The 24,766-nt window shown below is 35.6% G+C and overlaps 1 protein-coding gene across 6 annotated transcripts in view; it reads left to right on the top strand.

Annotated features, from left to right (window-relative positions):
• LOC110484420 (uncharacterized) overlaps positions 1-24,766 on the top strand; it is a 91,645-nt gene that overhangs the window by 46,164 nt on the left and 20,715 nt on the right. For 5 of the 6 annotated variants that reach the window (XR_014957898.1, XR_014957901.1, XR_014957900.1 and 2 more), the window contains one exon: positions 865-3,067. Coding sequence is in view for 1 of the 6 variants with exons in the window: in XM_085589611.1 (XP_085445737.1) it covers positions 23,315-23,330 (16 nt within the window). In the remaining 5 variants the exon portion in view is untranslated. Of the gene's footprint in view, positions 1-864; positions 23,331-24,766 lie in introns of those variants that run through there. The other variant, XM_085589611.1, reaches the window with a different exon arrangement.

Below are 24,766 nucleotides of genomic sequence, written 5' to 3'. Positions count from 1 at the left end.
ATTATTAGAGTAAATACATAACCTTTCTATTTGTCAGCTGTAATTTGCTTTGAAAAGATATGCTGTCAAAATTATTTGTTTTTATTCAAATTCCTTCTAGAGCCATGTTAGGCAGCCTCGTTGCTTTTTGTGCAGGACTGTGAAAGAGCCTCTTTTTTGACTTAGCAGCATGTTTTAATCACAGCAGCAGAGATTCTGGCCCTCTGGGCTTACTTGGATATTGTGAAAGAGTGCAATTTTAAATCATGTCAGTTAATTTCTTTAACATATAAATTTTAAATACTCCTTTAAAACCCACATACACAAAGATGAAGGTAGTTAGTTTAGTCTAGGGGAATTATCATCTTTGCTTATACTATTTTACAGTAGCTTGGAATTTAAATAATTTTGTGTTGCACAAACGGTAAAGAAAAACTTGCTGTTTAAATACTAATAATTGTCCAGGCTGACTTGGACCCATCATACACACGCAGTACAAAAAATGCATTAATTGGTATATTTTTTACTTAAAATGATTTCTGACTATGCATATATGTTTTCAATGGAGCTTGGAACACCTTTATTTACACATTGTGAAAAATAACTAATTTATGTATGCAATTAATATACAAATAGTTTTCTATTTTCAGAATTAATTCCAGCTCTGATACTTTCATTAATGTACATTTTAGTTCTTAGGGTGCTTAGTTTCCAGTAGGCTGAGTACCTGAAAAGTAAGCTTTCTTTATTATTTATTTACCTCTCTTTTTTTTTTACATATACTAGGAGCCCTTTAATCTGTCCAAATGCTAAGGAAGATTATCAGAACAAAAGTGAAACCTTAAATGAAATTGCTAATGCTGTTTTGTAATGTTTCCTTTCTAGTTTTTGATTCACAGGATGACAGTGCAGTAATTGGAAAGCTCAAAGGAGCAGTGGAAGCCCTCCATGCACTGCCCTCAGTCGAGAGCGGAATGCAAAGATGACTACGAGGCATGAAAGGAAGTTTGCCTACAGAAGAGCCTTCTCCCAGTGTAAATACATGCTTGATAGTGCATCAAAGATGAGATCTTTGTAATTCCTGCAGTATATTTAATGTATAATTTATATGAAAAGGACGCTTGATTTGTAGTTGTAAAGTTTTGTATACTTTTCAGTCTGTTTGTTTTTATATTTCCCCCCTAAGGCTAAGAATGTCTCCACAATGGACAACGTCTTTTAAATAATTAATACCTACATGATTGAACTATGTGCTTTATTTGCATTTTTAAGATATTTTCCTACATAAAACAGTAATAAAAATGCAAGTCAAAATTTTAATTTTTAATAAAAAAACCATAAGCCTTAGAAAACTGATTAAAAATACTTTTATGTTATCCCTAATCACCCCGTTAAATGGAATGCCTGTGATTAGCCTCATTAAGAATTTTATACTGTGAAGATTTTATTAAAAGCAATATATGAAAATTACTTGGATTAATGTGTTAATCTGCCTCTTTAAAATGCTAATATCCATTTTATGCACATTAAATCTCAGTATGTGTTTTCTTTGATGCATGCAGTTCCTATCAATTAAATATAAAAAATTAGGCTAGTTGCAGGACTTATTAAATTACTGCACCCCTTTTTTAAATAACTTTTACCCTTCTACTAACATTATAATCAGCTGTTTATGGTTACCATAATTTGAAGTAGGGGGAGAGCAGGCGCAATCATTTTCTGTACAGTAGATGATTTACTTGCAGCCAACATCTGTCAAAGCACAAAAAGAAGCCATAGAGTATCAGATTTTGCTTCACCTACTTTGGGCTTTGGGGATGTGCAACTGTTTTCATTTGGGTTTTATCACTTTTAGAACTTACATCAAACATATACAATAAATTGTTGTATCTGAATAACTACTGTCTAGTGTGGAAAGTTAATTTTACAGCTTTTAACCAATCTCAGTGAAGGATTTAATTGATATTTTTAATGGAGCTGTGAATCAATGCTGCAAAAGGATTGTCTCTTGAGAACGAGGATATAATACATTTCATTTTTTAATTTACTTTTTTATTTGTCATTTTCTTCAAAGGATGTTATAGACTGTGGATTTCCACTGTTTGCAAACAGGCTATGTTTCTTCATAAGCATATGTAAAGTATTCAGAGAGATAAGTAATTTATTAAAATCTACCTAATTTGCCGTGATATATTAAATCTCTGCTTCAGTGATCACAGACCATTTCATTTAGAGAATTAGGCATTCCCTCTTTGTGTGATTAAAGCTCTGGAAAATGAGTTCTTTGCTCCTATTTGTGAACATTCAAAGCCTGCTAATGGCAAGAAGATGGAATAGATTATGAGACAATTCATTACAGTTCAACAGAAAAAAAACCCTGCTATAATGCAGAAATGCAAGTATGAATATCTGCATATAGTTTGAACCATCTGTGCTCTAATGGCTTCAGTAATGGCTCTTCGTCTTCAGTAGGCTTTGAAATGACATCCATACAATATTAATTTGTTGATGTACATTATGAGGCCAATGGAATGAATATATTCTGACCACAGAAATCTCTGAATTCCAGCATGGTCTGCTGGTTGACTCCATTTTAGGGCTTACCATCTTCAGTAGGGCTTCTCATCCAGACTTTGCCAATCCTCACAGCGTTTCATTCCTCTGGAACTTTAGGAGACCACAGACAGCTGCATTCCTAAACCCCTCCATTCTTCAGTTAATGGCCATATGTTTGTTGTCATTTGGGCTGGCACTTAGTTCATCATTTTGGCCACTATTTCTAGCTTTTTTTGGCTCTGTGCATCCATATTGTCAATAAGACTGTTATTATACATTACAATAATTTGAAACAGCCAGATTCAACACTGAGATTAACTGAGTGGCTTTTTAGAAATTTAGTTGTGGTATTCTGTCAGGAGGTTCTTATTATTCTTCTAATACTTTGCAAACCAAACTAAATATCCTGCACATAAACAAAGAAGTGAATTGTATTGAGTTTTTGTGTGTGACTGTTTACTGACTTGCAGGAGAACTATGTTAACTGGTGCTTGTTTTCTTCTGAAATAAACCATGTGGTAAAATTAGAAAATCAGTGATGTTCATCTCACTTAAACATTTACAGTAACACCCTTAACACTTAATCTTCGCCATCTGAAGTTGGAAACTTAGAAACCAAGAGTTCATATATTCATTAAACACAGATCTCTTCAGTAAGTTACTGAAAAATATTCCAGTTGACATTTGGTTACATTGTGTTAACTGCTCTCAGTGACTCCAACATTAACATGTATAATTTGCCTCAGGTTCCTAGACATATTTCTTTGTAAGCCTCACTGTTACTCAGTTTCAGATTTTAAGAAAATAATCCTGATTTCTATTCATGTTTATTGCTAAAACAGATATAATATTCAGCAAGGATTTTCCCAACAGATGGATTGTATTATCTTATGCAACATAAACATATGATCATAGCAGAAAGTTTTGTTCTTGCATTAAGTAGTCTGTATTTCCAAAAAGTTCTTAAATCTTAATTCTAAATGCTACATTGTGCGGGAAAGTGGAAGATGTAACCTAGTACTATTTTGTCTAGATTTTAGCAATGAATAGCTTGAATAGAACATGCATCTATGTAATCTCTTGGCTAAGGTACAAAGGAGCCATATTAAAGCTGGGTACTACCATGCTTTAAAAAATTACTCAATAACATTCATTTTTGTGGAATAGATGAGTTTTTACTACGGTGCAACTTGGTCAGCATTTCACCAAGATGAAATGACAGTGTCAAATGATCAGTTTTGTTATCATATCTTTTCCCATTTATTGTTACAGCTTATAGCTTTATGGTGATATCATCTGATGTGATATGATAACTGCTGTTCTCCAGGTTCCCAGGAATGTTGATCAAGATGGAAGTTTTTTTAGCTCAAAAAAACTTTATCTGTTTTAAATGTTGCTTTTAACCTTTTATAACCTTAACCTAGGAACAGAAGTTATAAGAGTAAATATGTCATGAACCAGGTAACAGCTCTGTGAAGTCAATCAGTCTTGCTGTAGAGTAAGTCAAAGCTTATCTCATTATATAAGAGTAGATATAACATGATAAAAGTTATTAGTTTTGTAGATCAATATTAAAGTTAATAGTACTATATTTACTATATATATATATACTATATAATAGTACTATTGTTTTAAATGCTTTTTATTATTTAAAGGCATAGTGAGACATTATCATAGTTCAAGACGTCTCCAAACATATCAAGACTAAATATTAGCTGCTAAATTTGATTTGATTGTTTTGTGTTGGAACTGAGAAATAATTAAAATACAGGTTTAAAATTGTACTACAAACCATATTTCATATTTCAGAGCCAGAGACATATTACATGTTTTAATTACAGACAGGTCTTTCTGCAGGTGATAACAGTCCATCAGTTTTTTGAGATATTGCAAAAGATAAATATTTTTATACAACTTCACCCATGTTACTGTTTATGTTATAGCTCTTAGCAATTTGACTAGATCCTGCAACTGATACTGGAAGAAATTGTATGAAATTAATTGCAGAATATGAGTTCAGGTTAGTACCTTAGTATGCACATGATAAAAATTTGCTTGTGGCACAGTAAGCCAGATGTGTACTGCTTTTTTGCTTTTTGTTTCTTTTTGGTATTTATGACATATTTTAATTCTTTTTCCATATTTTAAAATGGGACAAGGCAACTTCTGAGGAGCTTGAATAATTCATCTGTGGGTTTTAAAAGCATTTTAAAAGTTTTTTTTATTATTATTTTTAAGGTCCTTCAAGCTTTCAGCATCTAGCAGCATCAAAGTCTAACTCCTAGTAAAATTTTATCTCCAACAAGAGCTGCTTGGATCAGGTACCAGCTGAGGATGTTTTGTCTGTGGAAATAAGCTATTACAAACCTTCAGACAGAAATGCTTGTGGATCTCAATAGTAGTAGTTCTGTCACAATATTATGTCAGGATAGGATCATTCAGGCTAAGGAGACCTCAGGTGGTGTAGTCCAGCCTCCTGCAGGGTTAGGGATATCCAGGCTGGGCTCAGGGAACAGTTTCTGTCTGTGTGCCCTTTCCTGAGCTGGTTTCCAGGCCAGGCTGGATCCAGCCCTGAGCAATGGGGTCTCACATCAACAACTGACCATTGCTGGTGTCCAAATATGCCTTACTTCAGTAGTCCAATATCTGCAACTGTGCAAGACAGGTCTTGAGCACGATCTAGCAATGATTTGTCTGTGGATTTGGAAAATAATCTATTTCCTTGTTAGACAAAATGTCATTCTTGTGGAATCCAAAATTATTTCCTATATATTCAAGCTGCAAGAACTGAAGTGTCCTTGAAAAACTATTGGGAAAAATGAGGTCTTTCTCTTACTACAAAAAAAAAAAAAAAAAAGATCAATAAAGTAAAGTTTCTTTTTCTTGCAGAAGTGTTATCAAGCAGTGATTATTTTGATTACCTACTCATAAGTATAAATAGCTACTGTAGCTGATAGTCTTTGACTTCAATGATAATGAAAAACAGAAGATGTTCTACCATATACAGGGCAATTTTCCCAGAGAAATGAAAGAAGTAGACACCAATCAGCATCTGATTCCAAACACAAAGTATATGAACAATAAAGAGAACACAGCAAACTTAGGAAACATCAGAAAATCTTTATGGAAAATCCACATTTTGAAAATATTTCTTAACCTTTCCTCTGTAATAAGCAGTTTAGTGTACCAAAATCAGACCCATTGGGAAACTTTCCAATTGGTATTGTCAGTGGTATAATTTACATCTTAGATGAAATGCACAAAAATGGATCTATTTATAAAACAGAACCAGTTGTGCATCACAATGCAGTAGATATAACCTCAGCAACAATATATATTGGCAGGCCTATCTATAGTTAAGGCAAACAAGTCAGTGTAACTTGTCATTTATTTTAGAATGGAATTTACAGTGATTGACTCAAAGTCTGTAGTAACAGAACTTTTTGCAGACATTTCTGAAAGTTATATGGGATTATATTTCCACCCACAACATCAGACATGATAGGGGCCTGTAAAAGAGGCCCTGTAGAGCTCTCTATGCCTCTTACAGCAGCACGTGTTATGGGGAGCACTGGCTGCTGCAGCTGGGTGAATCTCTGTAGCTTCTCTTTTTGGGCTGGCCTGTTTAGGAAGAGCACAGAATTTGGCTCTTAGGAAGCCTGTAAGTGTGAGACAGGCTATTTCTGCATTTTCATCCTTCTCTGAAGGACATTCTCCCTACAGCAGGGTAGTGGGAGGTGGATTTTCTCCTAATGGTAAGTTTTGTTTTAAAATCAACAGAAGGGCTCTGGGGAAAGTTGACAAGAACTTCCTAGATGCTACAAATCAAAATACTTTTTGTGTTACTTCTGCAGTAAGTGGGAAGTCCAAATTCTATCAGGCCCACAACCCTAATTCTTGCACTTGGTTCATTGTAAATTTTGGTGAACTTTGGCAAGTTTCAGTGGTGACAGAAAAAAAAAAACAGAGCACAGAAGGATGTAGGGAAAAGAGGTTAAGCTCTAAGAATGAGTTTATCGTTTCGAGGGCAACAGATTGATTTGACAATCCAACAGAATTGTTTCCTCCTAATATAATCAATCCTTGAAAAGGTCCCAAATAAAAGTATCTGTGATGTTGCTGAGAGAAAGGCTTCTATTCAAATAAGATTTGAAATTACTTAGGCATTTACTGGAAGTTTCCCTCAATCTTTATGCTTGCCATGTGAGAAAAGAGGTTTTACAATTAATGAAGAAGAAGCATAACAACTTGTGACTGCTCTGCTGTATTTCAGCTAATTCCTACGTGTCAGTGCCCATCATCTGGGAGGAAGCAAGAAAGGACTGGAAATCTTTTCATAACATTTCCCACCTCTGCTGAGGCAGGCTGAGGAAAATCCCTGTAAGCACAGACCACCAGGGTGCAGCCTGGCTGCTGGTGGAGGAGAGGTGGGACCTGAGAGATTTAAGAGCTATGTTACCCGAGAGGAACTTCAGTAGCTGCAAAGGATTTGGTGATTTTTGAGTGCCTGCAAGGAATATGGGCTTGTTCTTGGGGTTGCTGTATATCAGTGGGGAAAGGGAGGATCTGGGGCTGAGTAGTTTACATGGGATACAAGGAACAAGAAAAAATGAAAAGGAAAACGGAGAAAAAAGTTAAGATTGTAAAGAAGTGTGTGTCCTATCCAAAATGAGCTTTCCCACTGAGCTTCTCCTCAGCATCTCTAACAGGCCTGGGGCTGGATGCAAAGAAGAGGGATGGCCCAGGTGAGGATCCTGGAGGGGTGTTGTGGGGGTTGGTGTGAATATTGGTTTTTCTTTGCACATTTGCCTGTTTTATTATTGAGCCTGATTTCCTGAAGCTTCTACATTAGAGAAAAAAGGAGGTTTCCAAAAATGCCTGCAGGATTTTTGCCTTGGAAGCAAACTTGCCAGGACTTCACTAGCAAGGCTATCTCACAGAGGTTATTTTTTTGTACAAAGGGAAGATGCAGGACACAACTGAGCTTTGCAGTCTGGTTGTCCCTCCAGGATGGCTCTCCTCAGCCACATCATCAACTATCCATGTGAAATCCAGCTCTGGATACAAGTGCATGGACAAATGACCTGAAGCTGAGTTCTGGCACACAGCTCATGAAAGGGCACACAGTCAAAAACATCAGGGGGAGACAAAGAGGGTGCTGGAAAGCAGCTGTTTGATTTCACCTGGAATTCAGTCCTGTCAAAATGCATTAAAAAGACAGCATGATTCTTCTCAGACTTAGTTCAAAGACAAAAAAAAAAACAGCAAAAAAACCAAAATAAAAACAAAACCAAAAACAATTTTAAAAAGGAGAAAAACAAACAAACAATAAAAACCCACGACAAAACAAAACCCAAAAAACCCCACCCAGTAATTTGTAAAACATCAGAAATTATGGGATCATGAGGTAATCTCTTGTGGTAAATGTCTGGTCTGGTTTTTTTACTATGCTTTTTATGATTAATTTTCCTTGTAAAGTGGTACTATTGATACCAGTTATACACTCTGAGTATTAACATGGAAATGTAAGTTCATTTTGGGAAATGCTGGAGGGTGGATGCTATTCACATCTTGTAATCCTTGTTTATGTTATGCTCTGTCTATTAAGTAAAGCAGTTTAAGTGCACTGAAATGGGAGATTTATATTTTAAGGTGGGGTTATGTTTAGAAAAATAATTGTTAGCTGCATCAGTGAGAAAAGCAAATACATAGTTCATTTTCTTTGGGTTTAAAGCCAGACAAGACATTTGTTGTAAATTATTCTTAGTCCCTAACAAAGGCTCTTGAACTTAGTTACCTGCCTGAATTACTGAAGGATCTCAGGCCACTTTTAGGAGCAAGGTCTGCAGTCACTTTCTCACTTTGTTACTGCAGTTTGACATCCAGTGTGACTTACTCTCAAGCTTGAATGGAGTGGGAAAGTTTGTCTGATTTGGTCCCCATTATTGGACATCCTTCACTTGAAATCATGGTTCTACCCAAATTTGCTAAAAACTCAACCCAGGTCTGACCACTTCATTGTGTGAACTTCACAGCAAGACTAGCCCTAGTTTTGGGGGTTTATTACAAGTGTTATTGTTCTACTTTACAAGGCTTGCTATAAAAATATTTTCAGTGCTATTCTACTACTTTACTTTCACCAGTCTGATAATTTAAAAAATTAAACATAACTTTGAAAGGTAAATTAGTTTGTTGCATATTAAATTATATAAATTATATAAAATTTTAATTAAAAATTATAGTTGTATAATATAGTGAAGCACTTTTGGAAAATATTATTTTATGTCTGATTTTTTTTCCTTTGTTAGCATGCTTCATTTTAGCATTTGCTGCCAGGGGAAATGTACAGCAAAACTCTCATTTTTCAGCTGATTCTAACTTGATATACACTATAGAACACAACTTTATTCTTAAATGTGAATTCAATGTTAAACACAATCTCATTATGCATGTTAAAATCACTAATAAATATTTTTCTATTTATGTCAACTTCTATATTAATCCATATTCTGATTCTTAGAGTGTTAAACAGGGAAGAATTATTTATCAAAATGTACATGTGGAAAAATAATCTTTTTGAGATTGGTCTCTCAGAAATCCTTTGACAGCAAACTAGAGGAATATAATTGTCCTTGTCTTTCATTTCTCAACAGCTTTGAGACTAGTTTGTTATTTTATCTTGCAGCATTTTTCTAGTATATACACCAGATATTTCTTCAGCACGGTACTTGGAGTAGAAAACGGGAATTTAAAAATGAAATCTTGCATTTTACAGAATTGATACAGCCCACACAGTAAACTTAGGTAAGTGCTGAATGTACCCACGTCGTGTCATGATATTATAGAGCAGAACGAACAAAGCACCAGTTGTGGATGAAAGTTGCCCCCTACTGTCTGATGTAACATGTGCATACAGAATTGTGACTCAACTCTTGAGGTTAATTTGTCTACTGTGTCTTAAAAGAACATGTTTTAATTCTAAATTTTAGAATTTGATATGGAAATATGGTGCATAGAAGATCCGATGTTACAAAAAGAAAATGAACTGAAAGACTCCTCTAGTAAAAGTCTGGTCCTAGCATTTGCTAACAAACATTAATTGAGATAATGATTGGTGCTTCGTTTGTAATTTTGAGGGACTCTCTGTCCTTGATAGTATTATGAATATTTAAAGCAAATTTATTTAAATTTCAGGGTCTATTTAGTTGCTGCAGACTACCCTTTTGTGAGCTCTTATTTCAATTATACAATAATTGCAGAGTATTGCTCCATAATGTACCAACCACACATGGTTAATCTGAGAAATATTTTTTGTTCAAATAGTTGTAGACATTAAGAAACAAACATACAAGCTTTTAAGTTTTTTTAAAAAAATCTTTCCTGAATTCTGTAAATTCTCTTAAATAGTAGTAGTTAGTACAGCTTCACTACCTATGGATATTTTCTGAGAATTTGTCAGCAATTAAAATTAACAGGTCAAAATCCTTATATGCATAAATAATTTAAGAACTGAGAAGAAATTAAACACAAATGCCAAACCTCTGGGAAGCTTGTAAAGCATCGTCCCAGTCACAATGTAAATATATGCCCGCCCTTACACTGCACAAATGGTACTTGGAAACAGCTACAGTGATAATAAAACAATTGCCAATATTTATGCTTTCAAATTATGTCTGTCAGAATAACTTCCTTGTAAAAATCTTAAATGATTCATTCATAAGTGCCAAACATAACTTTGCAGCAGATGATGACTGGTATCACATTGATATTATTAACTTTTTTTACATTATTATTATTAAACCTTAGATACCATTTTTGTTGGATACTGAAATAGAGGGTTTTTTTTTAAATACAATCTCTGGATTGCAATTTCCAACAAGGAATCCTTAAAGCATTTTACAAATTGTGTAGCACATAGAAATTACTTTGAAAAAAGAAACAGAAAAGAACCCTTTCCTTGAGGCAGTTGTTGAGAGTTGAGGATCTGTCAATGGCAGTGGCAACACAACCGTGCAAGGACTGAGGTTGCAGAGCTAATGGTCTGTTTTTGAAGGCACACACTCTTTCCTCTCAGCCCCAGTACCTGTTGCTCCTGTTGGTACTTCTGTAGAAAACCCATTTCTCCTTTTGAGGATTTATTGGTGCTGTCAGGGAGATGTCAAGCAGGAGGCAGCTTCTCTTTGGATGTTGCTCTAAATGTTAAGCTTTGTATGCCTGCAGGGGACAACAGGAGAAGCTTAAGGAACAGAAATCCATGGAGGCTTACTAGATGCTTAGAAGTATTAGAAGGCACTTGTGGCTCAGAAATGCCCCAAGCTGAAAAAGGGTAGGGGGTGAGAGAATGATAGGAGGATGTGTTATATATTCTTTCCCTGCTGTTATTTAGGCACTCCCAGTGACTTAACCATATCAGAACATGAAATTAAGCCTTGTCCTGGTTGTTAGGCTTCCCATTTCATTGCTCAAAAGAACTTTTCAATAATATGTACTGCATTCTGCAGAGTCCTGCTTGGGACAGCAATACAGCAGAGACTTTTAAAATGGAAAAAGAAGAAAAAGAAATTTGGAACTGACATTAGGAGAGCTGAAGCATGATACAGGTCATATATTCTAAAAGATCAGGTTCTTTGTTCTTCAATTCCTTGCAGTCCATAAGTAATTTTGTACACAAACTGTGCACAGTTTTCAGTTTGGGGTCATAATGGGACTTAACTATTCTGTAACCCAGCAATCAAATTATCACTCAGTGGCTTTCAGACTTGCCACACACACTGTTCTTTAGCCACTGTTATAATTTCAAGACTTTAATGTTTGCTGCATATGCTTTGAAGTTTTTAATATATGCAAAAATGCATATTTGAACAAGTAACCATTGTGTGACAAAAGTTGGGACTTCCTCTCATCCAAATTGATGTGATCCCAAGATGTTCAATTTAGCAAGGGTTCACTGTATCCCAACAGAATGTAAATTTATATGTGTTAAGTTTAAAACAAAAATAACAACATAACAATTACATTTATAAGGATCCACAAATATGGTCAGAGCAAATGTAGACTCATCAACCTAAAAACCAGGCATCCTGCAGTACTGCAGATGGCTTTCTCAGAGAAAGAATGATAAAAATAAGTACTTAATCCTAGAAATTTAAGGGAAGATATTTGAAGAGGAGTCTTTTCCAAATTTCCCAGGGTTTGCTTCTTGACACTTTCTATTGTAGTTCACTTTTATCACATGTGCAAATCTTGAGTCACTCTTTAATTTCACTTTTGCCACCTTTGTATCAAGTGTTACTGAGTTCATTGCTCTCCTGGTGCCACCAGCATCATTACCAGCATATTTTATTCTGTCTTTATCTACCACGTTCCTGTTGATCTAAGTGACTAGAAGTGGAACCTTACCATCAGTATTGTACATCCCTCTATGTACTTGAGATCGTAATTTGTATAAATTTAGAGGCATGTACTAATGCAGTATAAATGCAAATGTGAAATAAAATATTGACTTCTGTATTTCTCTCCTTAACATATACCTTACCTGCTATAGCACAGAAGCTGACTAAATTCTTCTATGGATGGTGCCTTGGATCAGAATAAAAGCAACAACTTTATATATTACATATATTATATATTATACTGGGCAATCTGAAGTATCTCAGAGAAAAGGCTGGTTTTCAAATGTACAGAAAGGCAAAAATCCATCTGTCAGAGTAATAACAAGGTCCTGTTTAAAGAAACAAATTTCTACTAGTGTCAATACATTTACTGTAGTTTCCCATTAAACCTTGTTGCAATTTATTTTCTTCTTCACTAGATGCAACATATTTAACTGAAAAGTAGTTGCAATAATGTGAAGTTTTCTGGAAAGTCATGAATACCTTATGTGTGTGGAAATGTGTTCAGTTGCCTGTTGCTGCACAGCCATTAATCTGATGAATAAAGAGTTTGCACATGGGTTCACTCAGAGAGTTAACATCTGATTTTACGTGGAAATATTTGAAAGAAAAAGTACAGCATAGCCTGAAGCCTGTTAGATTTTTAGAGATTTATTGAATGCAGTTTCTTGCTTTGGTTCCTATTGTCTACTTAGAAAAGAATGTTGTTTTGAAATTTAAAATGAAATAAAGGGAAACAATTCAAACAGCATTTCTACTGGACAAAAATTCCTTTACTTCAAACATACAAAACCTGTCAGTTTTCATTACTCATCTGTTGTTCTGCTATTTCATTATCCTCTACATTAAATCAGTTGATTCCCCACTTTTCCACTGGTGTTTTGGAGATAAAATAAAGGGGCAGGAACTATCTTCATTTATCAACCTGAAATAACATCAGCATTTGTACTGAGATAATATTTCTGTCAATAATTTATTTTTAGAACAAAGAATGAATAGTATTACTAGTTATTGTTTCTCTCTGTGGAGATAAATGCTTTATGTAGGAATTACTAGTCTTAAATTATAGGGCAATACTGAATCTCATCTTGATCTAAAAGGGATTAGAATTTCCTGGTGAATTCAGGAAATCTTCAAACATAACCTGTTTGCTGCTTTTGTTATTGTTTTTGAATTTATCAACTCTGGCATGTTGTTAGTGTTGGAGAGAATGCAAAATAGGTGAAGCATCTGTATTAATTAGCTGGATATGTTGAGTGACCTGTTATTAATAAGATTGTAAACACTTGGCCTCCAACAGCTTCCTCACTCTTTACCTATTACAGTGCACTGGGTGTGGATGATTAGAACAGTACTTCATAGGAATTTCCCCTGCTTCTTCCTGGGAAGATTTTTTAGTTACATTGAAGAGACTTAGGACTTGAATCAGAAATTGCATTGCTTTGACAAAGAACATGTCATGTTGTGTTCATATTGTTTACTTCACTCTAAAAGCAAGACCAGGTGCCCCACTTGAAAATACCTTTTCTATTTTCAAATTGCTTGTTTAAGATGCTCTTTGCCTCAGTTTTTAAAAAATATAGTTTTAGAATATTTTTTGACCTGAGTTGGTAAATCTTCTAAAAGTGTGTTTTGATACAAAAGACCGTGTGAAATCATCTGTTCTGTGTCCAGTGGTCTAAAGTCTGATGCTTGTTCATTTCTGAGTGAATTCAATTCCTTAATGAAGTTGTGCATGCACACTTTTTTGGGTTGTATGGGGATTTTTTGTTGCCCTTTTTGCTGCTCTTTTTTGGAGTTAAATCTGCTAGCTCCTACAGTTTTTCTAGTGGTCAGTAGCTGTGAGCTAAGCTCAAATGGCAGTTAGGTGTCCTTAGATAATAAAGGTAATGTTAATATTCTGTCCTGGGTTCTGTCCCATACCTCAGAGACCAGCTGGCCCATGTGCAAAATAAGCCAGGCCTCTTTAGCTCATGACCAAACACACAGAGCTGAGGCAAGAAAATGAAAGTTTACTTTTAGCTGCTCCAGTAAGCAAGTATTGATTGTACACAAAACTCTCAAATCCTTCAGACACCACTTGGAATGGCTGTGACTTGTCTTCTGAGGAGCTTCCATAGGAAGGTTTCCTTTTCTTGCCAAATCTTTGTGTACTGGAACAAAGTTTGTTTCAGAGCAGGTTTTGCCTTCATTTAGCTTGCTTATTAACTTTGGAAGATTACAAAAAGTTACAGATACAGGCTGTGCAAAAAAGGGGCTTTGCTGGCCTGCTGAAGGGTGAAAAATAAAGCCACAGAGTGGAGAGTAAAATAAAATTGTGAAACAAGATATTTGTGGATGAAAGGCCTTCACCACTAAACTGCAGCCACATATTATAGTGCAAACATTTAGAAGATGACATATCCAAAAGCAAATTATTCCAAATGGGCCATCATTGAATTCAGATGAGATTACTCCTATTGCATTTCTTTACCTGGGGTCTGAGAGATATAACTATAGATCCATATGCATAGGATGTACTTTTTAAATGAAATATTGACACATCTGCTGCTTAAGAAAGGTTCTGCTCCCTTGATTGATAAGAAAATATGCTGTTCACAGATCATATCCTGTTCTATTATAAAATTAAATTTACTTAAATTTGGCTTTCCAGAAGTCAAATTCTCCCAAATGGATAAAACCAGTATATTTAAGGAGTACTTTGATGGAGTAAATTCTTTAACATATGAATGTATATTGTCCATGACAATAGAGGCCCTGGAGTTAATGCATGGGTGTGTGTGGCAGATGCAAGGCCTGCATATGGATGTTAAAATCCACATCAAGGCTTGTATCAACTAAACATGATGCAGCAATTGAGAATGGCTGTTTGTAGAGCTCTGGTCAGCATTAGCAAAAAAAAAAAAAAAAAAAAAAAAAAAAAAAAAAAAAAAGGCAGAGTTTGCATTCCACTGTGGTGTTGTAAGTCAGCCTCTGTAAACCCTCCTTCATGTGGGTGCACATCATTCTTCAGGCACATCCTTGGTTTAGACTAACTCTGACTCCCTCAGTAATGTGTTAATCTGACAGCTAATCTTGCTAAAAAAATGGATTAACTACTATGTTCGCAACAGAAAGCATCTATCAAAAGGCATGATTTTGCTTTTCAAATGCGCTGTTCCAGTGGGCTTCTCCTTTGTTCAAGGGGACTGTGTTCATCAAAATGGTTTATACTTGCTTCTGCTTCTTGAAGAAAGGTGTCTCCTTATTGCAATTTAACCTCAGAAAACTTTTTGAGGGTTTTTTCCTGTGATAATTTCTCTTGACATTTTCGTATAATCAAAATTAACCATATTGCCCACAAAACTGTTGAGGTTGCAAAACCATCTGTGAACTATGCCCTGCAGTTAAACACTTCCAAATTAGGATTAGCAGCCTGTGTTTTATTTTCTTGTTTACTTTTTCCCCAATAAACAAAAATGCTTATGTCCTTAAAGAGAGGATGGATTTCTGAATAACTGGAAATTATTAGGTTTGTCTGTAATTAAATGTGAAAATAATTAAATCTTACTTTCTGAAGATAATAGCTTCTGCAGTATATTCCTTCTAATAGGGTCTGAATTAAAGTGTCAAGAGTCTCACAAAACACATTGTAAAATAGGAACAGGGTAAAGGTCATTCCACCTGCTGTGGCAGCACTAAAACTGGTTTTGTGGACCTAACTGAAATATATTAAAAAAGGAGTTTAGGACAAGAAGCTGAAAACAATGCTAAGCTATTCACCTTTTATTCTTGGAGGTATCTGCACAAAGTCACCCAAAAGAATTAATAGAATTAAAAGATTTAATTGATACCTGAAGATTCATCTTCATGACTAACATTCAGAACTGCTGTCTTCTAGAGCTGTTAGAAAAAAATAAAAAGTTCTTGAGGTGTTTAATATGAATAATTATAAAACTCAGAATCCATTATACATAGTATTGGAGGTCTCTATTACAATACCTTTATTTTATTACAATTGCTTCTGTTGCAGTAGTTTCTGAAGTGAAGATAAATCCCAATTATTTATTTTTTATCTTCCCCAGTACATACTGCAGTGTATTGGTTTGTATTTTGACTATCAGCAGCTATCTTCCACAAGACTGTGCGCACCCATGTGTTTGGAGATTTGCTGAAACATTCACTGCCAAGCAGGGTTTTATGTCTTCCAGAGTGATCAGATATTAGTTTGACTGTGTGTGGAAATGTGCAGTAAATCAGTGATGGATTTTTCCATCTGTCTTGCATAATATCCAAAAGTGGTTATCTGATGTAAGCCAGAATACCAGAAGAAGAATTATACAGTCATATATTTAAAAAGGCCTTAGCAGAGTTATGAAATAAATAAATAGCATGTTGATCTTAATAAAATTAATTGCTCTAACTGTTTTAGTCAGAGGATTCCTTTACTTGGCTAATTAATTTCTTGAAATAGGAGATTGTCTTGTTATACCTAATTATGTACTGTATTTGCTGCAGGGTTTAAAAGCTGCAGATAAATGATTTAGTCAGGTACCTAAAGATGCTGCAGGTAAATCCACTTTCCTTACTTCCCATATGTGATCTATGTAATGAAGCAGAAGCTGAAATAACTGCTCAGAAACACTGGAGCTCTAAGGGGAGTTCTCTGAACTGTGTTGTGCTGGTTTAAATATATTGATTCTGTCACCATAGGACAGATCTAACCTATTTTCTTCACTTTCTCTCTGCTCATTTCAGTATTTATCTTTATAAAGAGTGAGAGTTAAATAGATCTCTTGATGTTAAACAGTATGTACTTCTATTAGTATTGCATAAATGATTGCAGATTAAAACAATAAATAGATCACACAGAAATTTACTGGGCATCTTTTGGACAGGTTAGATTTTAAAAACAACTTAATTTTATTTTAATCAAATAGAATCTGAAAAAATTGTAGTTAAATAGAACATACAAACATCTTTGATATTTCATACAGTATAGCTTGGAGCAGAGTTCAGCATCTGGATAGACTAATATCATTCTTCTGTACAGGCTGCTTTTCCTTGAGTTAAAAAAAGAATTATATGTAAAAATTACTAAATACTTCTGTCTTATGATTGAATACAGAAATTAAAGAAGCTGAGGAGTGTTATTATCAGTCATTTAGGAAAATTTTCTGAGTAATGAGAAAATAACATTTAGCTCCTTGGTTAAAAAAAAAAAAAAAGAAATCCCTATAGACAATTTTGTCTTTTATAAATGACTACAAAGTATTTGGATCCAAAATAAGGCAAATTAACAAAATTAAGCTGCAAATTTGTACAGTATATTTAAGTACTTAAGTACCTTTGTTTATCCAAGTCCAACTGAAAGAAACTATTTATAATTAATCAGATATATCATATTTATTGTCTGAGAATCCATTTGCATGCAATAAACCTAGATATTCCCAAGAGCTTTTAATATTAACATAACATGTTAATTGAATCAGGAAATAATTTTCAGTCTGAAAATCATCTTCATGGCAATTACTGACATTAAATATACAATTTGTATGAAATGCATAGCAAGTGTAATTGACCTAACTAAGCAGTAGTTTGAAATCTAGTTTGTATTCAACTTTTGTGTCTATATTGAGTGTCTGTGTATTGAACCTGGAAGTACTGCCTGGTTCAAATTGAGATACTGTTTCCATCATTATGTACTGTAACATGAGCTGATAATTGTACAACTTTACTGCACAATTAGAAATATACTTTCATGAACATGTACTCAAAAGATGGTGTTTTGACCATTCTGCATGTAAAGTTGTGAGTTTCACACATGCTTACCAGAAGCTAACCTCAGTCTCAGGATAAACCCCCGTACCTATTCATTTCACCTCACTTAAGGCATATGAAGTATTTGCAATCCATGGTGTTTTCCAGTCACCTGTGTCCATGTCTGGGGCTGGCAGGGGCTGTGCCATGCCAGCACGGGGCAGTGGCTCCAGGCACTCACCTGAGACCAGCCCCAGCCCCAGGGCAGCGCAGGCTCCCCACAGCTCCTTCCTGCCGTGGCTGTGCTGCTCCTGCCTTTTTGTCTCCCTGACCCTCCAGAGTGACCTTTGGCCATGAGAACTGTTTGATGTGCAGCTTTTGGGACCAGTGAGATTTGCCAACCGTGATATAAAATGGAGGGTTTTCACTAGCTTTGGAAAATAAAATAATAATAAAGAAGTAGTAGTATTCTAAAACTGCTTGTGGTTGTAACAGCTCTCCATTTGCTGTCCTAGATGACAAATACCAATCCAATTCCAACAATCCTTGCATATCTATTTAACTTCAAGAACCTTTGTGATATCAATTGCTTCTTACAGCATAAAACAAACAAAATACCTTGAGAAAGATGAAAGAATACATTGTTTTGATATTTCTGCATATTTGTTTTGTGAAAGCTTTTGTCTGTTTAGCTGTAAGGAATCACAAAATACTTTGTTTTTTGAACAAGTGAGTTATGAGAAGGAAAGGATTAATTATACTGGTGAACCCTGTATTGTTATCCACAGTAAGAACTGTAGATATATTTTACTCCTATAAATAGCTCCTCTTTTATCTAACATCTTTTAGTCAGATGGTGCTGCAACCCCTCCTTCTTCCCCAAGAAACTTACAGTCATATTTCAGCAGTATGTTTTATATGTAATACAAAAAAACAAATCCACAAAATGTGCCTTTTAATACAGTAGCATAAAATTATGAAAGGAATAATGGGTGCAGGGGATGAATAAGACTAGCCAGGTTTGGATTTCATTTTCTAAATGAATTCAGCTGGTCTGACAACCCTAGAGGTGCCCTTAAGCAGAGAAATTGTTAGAGAAGGTTAGATTAGGTGATAATTGCAGGACAGAATAAAAGTTGAACAATTGCTTTTCTTTCTTCCTGGATTTTTGAGGAGAACTGAATCAGTTTGACATATTGAGAAACCAGAAAAACAGTGGGCCTCTCATATTGTTTGTTCTGAAAATTAAAATCTCAATACATAAAAATGCTGAAAAGCCTCAATATAGTCTCTGAAATTCCAAACTTGTAATGCCAAAAGAGTATTTACTTATGTTAGGGCTCCATCTACAGTCATGAGGAAGCAAATCTTGTCATGGATGGTAGCAATCTCACCATGTTTACCACCATAAACTCTCCTTTTATTTGGGTAAGCATACTTCAGGCTTCTTTGCAGCCACAGTTAAAGTATCTGATCTCCAATTATTTCCAGTAAAGCAGCAGGCAAGGTTACATTGACTATATATGCCAGTATTCTGGTAGGCTTGGCTTACATTTCAAGTAATTTTATTATCAAAAGGTTAACAGGCACAGAGAATGTTATCATATAATCCCATTCATGCATTCCATTTTTTAAATAGTTAGGATTTTTGCCTTCTCACTATTTCAGTTTGAGAGGCTCTTTAAGAACATCATCCCTCAGATGATGAGCACCATTCCAGCACTGACAGTCTAAGTGTATTTAAGGGACTTCTTGTATCCTTTTGATTTTAAGCCACTATTGACCTTGAGTCAAAATAGATTGGATGTAATCCTCAGCCTCACTTTCCAACAGCATTTAAAAACAGTTATGGCACTATAACTAAATAACTGAAATAGTTCTCTCATATTTGGCACACTTTGCTGTCAACATATGAATTGGAGTTTGAATTAGGTTTTCCATTTCTTAGAAACAATCAAGAAGAATTGAAGACAGCCACTTGTGAGGAAGGTGGAAGCTGATCAATATGTAAGTGCAAGCCTGTTTATTTTGTTACTATGTGTCTATGTTAATCTATTGAACAACTATCTTATGTAAACAAAAACAAGCAAACAAAAATACCCAAATCTTATTCTTCACTTATGTAATAAATGGAAGGAGGTAGTTTATCAGGGAAATTATTCAAATATAAAAATATTAATAAAAAGGGCTAAATATGGGACAAGACAAAGCATTGACATAATTTACTGGAAGTCTCACACATAAGGAAATAGATACATCAAGTGGGTGGGACAAGGTTTCGAGGTCAAAGATCACACCTGCATTTTTGATATAAAATTAATATGTAGTAATGACAATTTAGCTACCACTTCATAATAGTACCTAAGAAAGGCATTTGCTTGAGCATGATCAAGCATGTTTAAAATTGTAAAAGGAGAGTTGTTCAAAAATGAGACTGTGTAGTAAGGAAAATTAACACTTCACTTTCTAATTAGAAAAGGAAGACTAAGTAATTGAAACGATAGATAAACAAAAGATAACTTAGGGGTTTTTTGTATTGGTTAATAACTTTTTAAAAAATAGAACACAAAAAAAATACAGTTCTCAGTTTTCTTCTAAAATAAAGCTTACACAAGGCAAATTTTTCTCAACATCCCTTTGCAGCAGTTCTCCAAGCAGTTGCTAAGTCTCATGGACAGCAATAGCTGCCTACTGGGGATAAATTCCAGTGACTGCCAGCACCCCAGGGGCAGTGAGGTGCACGACCTTCCTATTTACTGGAGGGTCGTGCCCAGCAAGGGAATGCCCAGTGGTCCTGTGAGCAGGTGATGGACCCCTCTGGGAACACGAGTGCCAGAACTACTATCTGCTCGTTTTCTTGGGGATATGAAGCCTGAATGGGTGTGTGCCTTTTTCCTGACCGCTTGTGAGAAGTAGGAAATACAAAGGAAAGAAACAAGAATTGCAAAATGATAGCAAGCAGCTCTAGCAGGTACTGCAATAAGTAAGTGTTGCAAAGAGTGACGGATGTTGTGACAAAAGTATTTCTCTGGACAAGTTTCATTGCAGTGCTTCCCCCTTAAATGAGGAACAAAAAATTATTAAAGGAATTATTCTGTTAAAAATTAGGACTAGTGTTTCAAACCAACAAGACCAAGCTAGTGGCAGTTTGAAGATATGGGAGAAGTAGTTGTTTCTCAGTTATCTCAGCATTTTCCAGTAGAGGGGAAGGAAGGGAAACGTCTTTGCAACTCAGTGAGGCATAAAAAGCACCACAGTTCAACTGAAGAAAAATCTTGTAGTACTGGATGTACAGGGAATTCAGTAAAATAATTCTGAAGGGGCTTTCTGTTGGGTTTTGGGTTTTTTTGTTTTTTAACTAATAAGTAGATAATACCCTTAAGTCTGTGGCAGCTTTCTCCTGCTCATCTGGAGTATATTTTTAAGCAAAATGACAACAAATAGACGAAAAAGTGGAAGACAAGAAAGAGCCTGCTTACAGAGAAGGACTAGTCTCTGGTCATTTAAAGTGATGGCTTTTTGTTATTGCATTGTTATAAGTGTCACCACACATTACAGGGTTATAGAACATTGTTGTACTCTTTTTTTTTTTCCAGCCTACCTAAAATGTATTTTGAAGCATGGAAAATTTTGGTGAGCAGCAACCAATGCATTTATTTAGCAGAGTAACCTTACAATATTAATTTAAAATTCAATGTGAAGAAATGTGAATAGATTTTAAAAGAGATAACTTGTTTTGAGCATACAATCAGTGAAGAGAAACTTTCACAAAGAAAGGAAAGCTTGAGGCTGGTCAAAACTTGCCAACTCTTTGGATGCTCACATATGCTCAGAGTTTTTAGGCCTCCTATTACAAAAAGTTCATTTGTAGGTTGGCCAGAACAGCAAAACCACTACATAAGCTGGGTACAGAAAGGAAACCATTCCAGTGATCAGCAGTGTGTGATTTAGCATTCTGAGAGTCAAAGAGGCTCTTGTGACTGCTCCTGTTTTAGGCTGTGTGTTTCAAGCGCCCTTTCATATTGTGCACAGCTGCTAACACTTACAGTTTGGGGTAGTGTTGACACAGGAACACAAAGGGGTTGAGATATTGCTCACTTATTACCAGGGTGGGAGGTCAGGGGGAGGACTTATGGGGGTAGGAGTTTTCCAAAGCAAAATCATTGCCAAACTAACTTGTGACTATGGCTAAGGAATATTTGCTTCATTGGAAATTTATGATCAGGGTAGACCATGCCTCTCATTCAGTAGCTCTGTGAATTCAGGTATTCTCAGGGAAACTTGCCAAGCAGTTGCAAATCTACCACACTTTGCTACAAACTGGAGTACAATCATGGCAATGCTACTTTTGCATCCATGTAGGATTTGGATTGCTAGTTGCAGTATTTCCATAGACAGCAATGAGTGACCTTGATGCAAAAAAAAAAAAAAAAAAAAAAAGCCTTTTCTATTTTAGACCCAGGAGTTGCTGAAACTGGAAGTAGGATGTTGAAATTTGCACTGCCTATGAAGAAGCAGTTGTTAAACTGTTTGCTTGGAAAATTATCTTTTTGAGGTATAACAATAAAAGCTTAATGTGAGATATGAAGTTTCCTAGAGGAGATGAAAAGGTCATCAGTTGCTGATGGCCAGGACAGGGCACTGCTGTGCAGATGAGCAGGGTTGGAATGCCAGATGCCAGGACACACTGAAACATGGGCAGGGTGTGGCCCTCTGGGTGGGCTCCCTTTAATGGTGCTGGTTAGGCCTCCCCAGTGATGGGTACCTGTAACATCAGACTGTACTCAATCTGGGGGAGATGAAGAGGTAATGTGATTTTTAAGCTGTTGAACTGCAGGAACTTTGGTATTTTGCACATTATGCTGGGACGTGGGAGAGGCTCTCCTTGCAACTCTGGACATTTTCACCAAATAGCCCATAAGAAGCAAGGTGAAGCTGGTTGCACTTGGCTGAGGTGTAAGACATATTGTTTTAGTACATTGTCTGGGCTCTCTAGTCTGTAGAGAAAGACAGGTTGTTTGCAAAATTACTCAGATCAGGAATTTAGCCAAACCCTAAAGGACCACCTCTTCAATTGAATCATTTGCTAGAGAGAGGAAATCTGGAGAACTTAGACATAACCTTTGCAAATTCCCTCAAGGGGTTTCATGCAGTCTTTGGTAGTAACCAGAAAAAACAGTATTCTTGTGGGTGAAGTTCCTAAAAAGGAAAGAAAATAATTTGGTTTATGTATTAAACCTGCAGATAAAAATTATGTTTATTTCTGCAAGAATTAAAGCACTGCAGCAGATAAGGACTCTTAGCTGTGTAATGCTTCCAAGCATGACTTGACAATCCTAGGAGAAAGAAAAGCAGAACTCCCTTGAGGAGTCCATTAAAATGCTGATACACACATATAAGAAGTAATGGATGGGATATCTTGAGTCCCAAGACTTTATTAGGAGTTGTTCATAAGGAATAGATGATGTGGTAACAAGGATTTCAGTAAAATTGCCTCAATCCAATGATTGTATGATGTGCTGACTAAGAAAGACTTTGAAGCAAGAAGCAAAGAAACAATTTCCATCTGTTCAAAACTGTGGAACATTCTTTACAAATACAGGATTAAAGGGAAAAAACACCTGATTGCAGCATCTGGTTCTTTTCAGATGGAAACAAATGCAGGTTTGTAAAGTTTTGGTTATTGGAATGGTTTTGGTGGGGTTTTTTTACTTGTATATTTTTTCAAAACTGAGGTTAAAAAAAAAAGGGGGGGGGGGGAATAGTATGTCCAATAGTAACAACTTGGAATAGTGTTCATAAAGAATTGGAATTCCTATCTAAAGCATGTGTTTTCCTGTAAAAGTCAGAAGATGTGAAAAAACCCTCATGACTTTGAAGCTCAAGAAATGTTGCACAGAATGAACAAGTTGGGGTTCTTCAACTGGCAAGCAGAGAGTTGCCTGTAACCTCCAGGTTGTTCTTACAGTGTGTGACAGTCACTGCACAGAGCTGTAGTTTCACCTGATCACCATGATACAGGTGAAATCTTCACAAATCCTTTCTCCTCCAGCTTTATTTCTTAGCAAATTCTATATACCATAAACTGTTGTTAATATTTAGCTTGTGGTAACTATAATGTTAATGCTAAATCAGTTAATTTTACTGCATGCTGAAAATTGAGAGGCTGGAGTTGGAAGAAGTAGGAAAACTTTTTTTACTTCAGTTATCTTGTTGATTCTAATCACCATCAGAATTCCCACTTTAGCCAGCATGACTCAAAGCAGCCTGTGTGACAATTCAAAACCTTGGATTTTCTGTCAGAGTGCAAACCATCCATCTGAACATGGTTCAGGCTTTGACATGTAAAGTGTGTGACTGGACTTTCTCTCCTTTCTGCAAAGCATCCAGGGAACTGCTGCTGTGCAAATGGATTCATAAAAGTCTCGTGAGCAAGGCCAGCCCTTGACTTTGTCTCTTGTTTCATTTCTGCTCATGACCTGTTGTCTTGAAGTGCTAACCTGTCAGGTTCAGTTTGAGTTGTTTGCAGCTTAGATGTTTACTAGATAAGCTGTTATTTGCTGTTATTGGCTTTTGTCCTCTGCAAGGAAATAAAACTCTCAGAAACTGAGAGAGATGGGGAAAACACACAAAGCTTTAAAAAATCCAGTTTAAAAAAAAAAAATATGATATGGAGATGTTAACCAGAATTAAAGTAGTTGCATGTTTGAGCTTGATATTATTACTTTGAATTCATATTGATGCCACAGTGGAAGCATAATTTTAGTATTCTTATATTCTTCTCCCTCATTTCCAGTCAAGTGTCTTATAGACAGAAGTTTGACTGTAATTGATCTTTTGTGGTTAAATGCATATACAGAAAATAAAGGAGACAAAGGTTTACAATGGCTGTAGCCACAAGCCATTTGTGTCTGTGGCAGATGGAGATACCATGTAAAATGTGCACATTTTAACCATGCTTATTAGAAGCCAGAAGTAAATTCTGCTTTTAATAATACTGAGTGACAGAAAGAAGATCACACTCATGAAAGACAAGAAACTTGGTAATGGTGAGATGGGTGAAGTTGTAGATAACTTCACACATGGTGTTAGAAAGTTCA

This window comes from Lonchura striata, chromosome 11 (genome assembly GCF_050655825.1).
Source record: "Lonchura striata isolate lonStrDom1 chromosome 11, ASM5065582v1, whole genome shotgun sequence".
In the NCBI taxonomy this organism is placed as follows: Eukaryota; Metazoa; Chordata; class Aves; order Passeriformes; family Estrildidae; genus Lonchura; species Lonchura striata.
The sequence above is the reverse complement of the archived record's forward strand: the minus strand, read 5'-3'. Positions and strand labels throughout refer to the sequence as shown.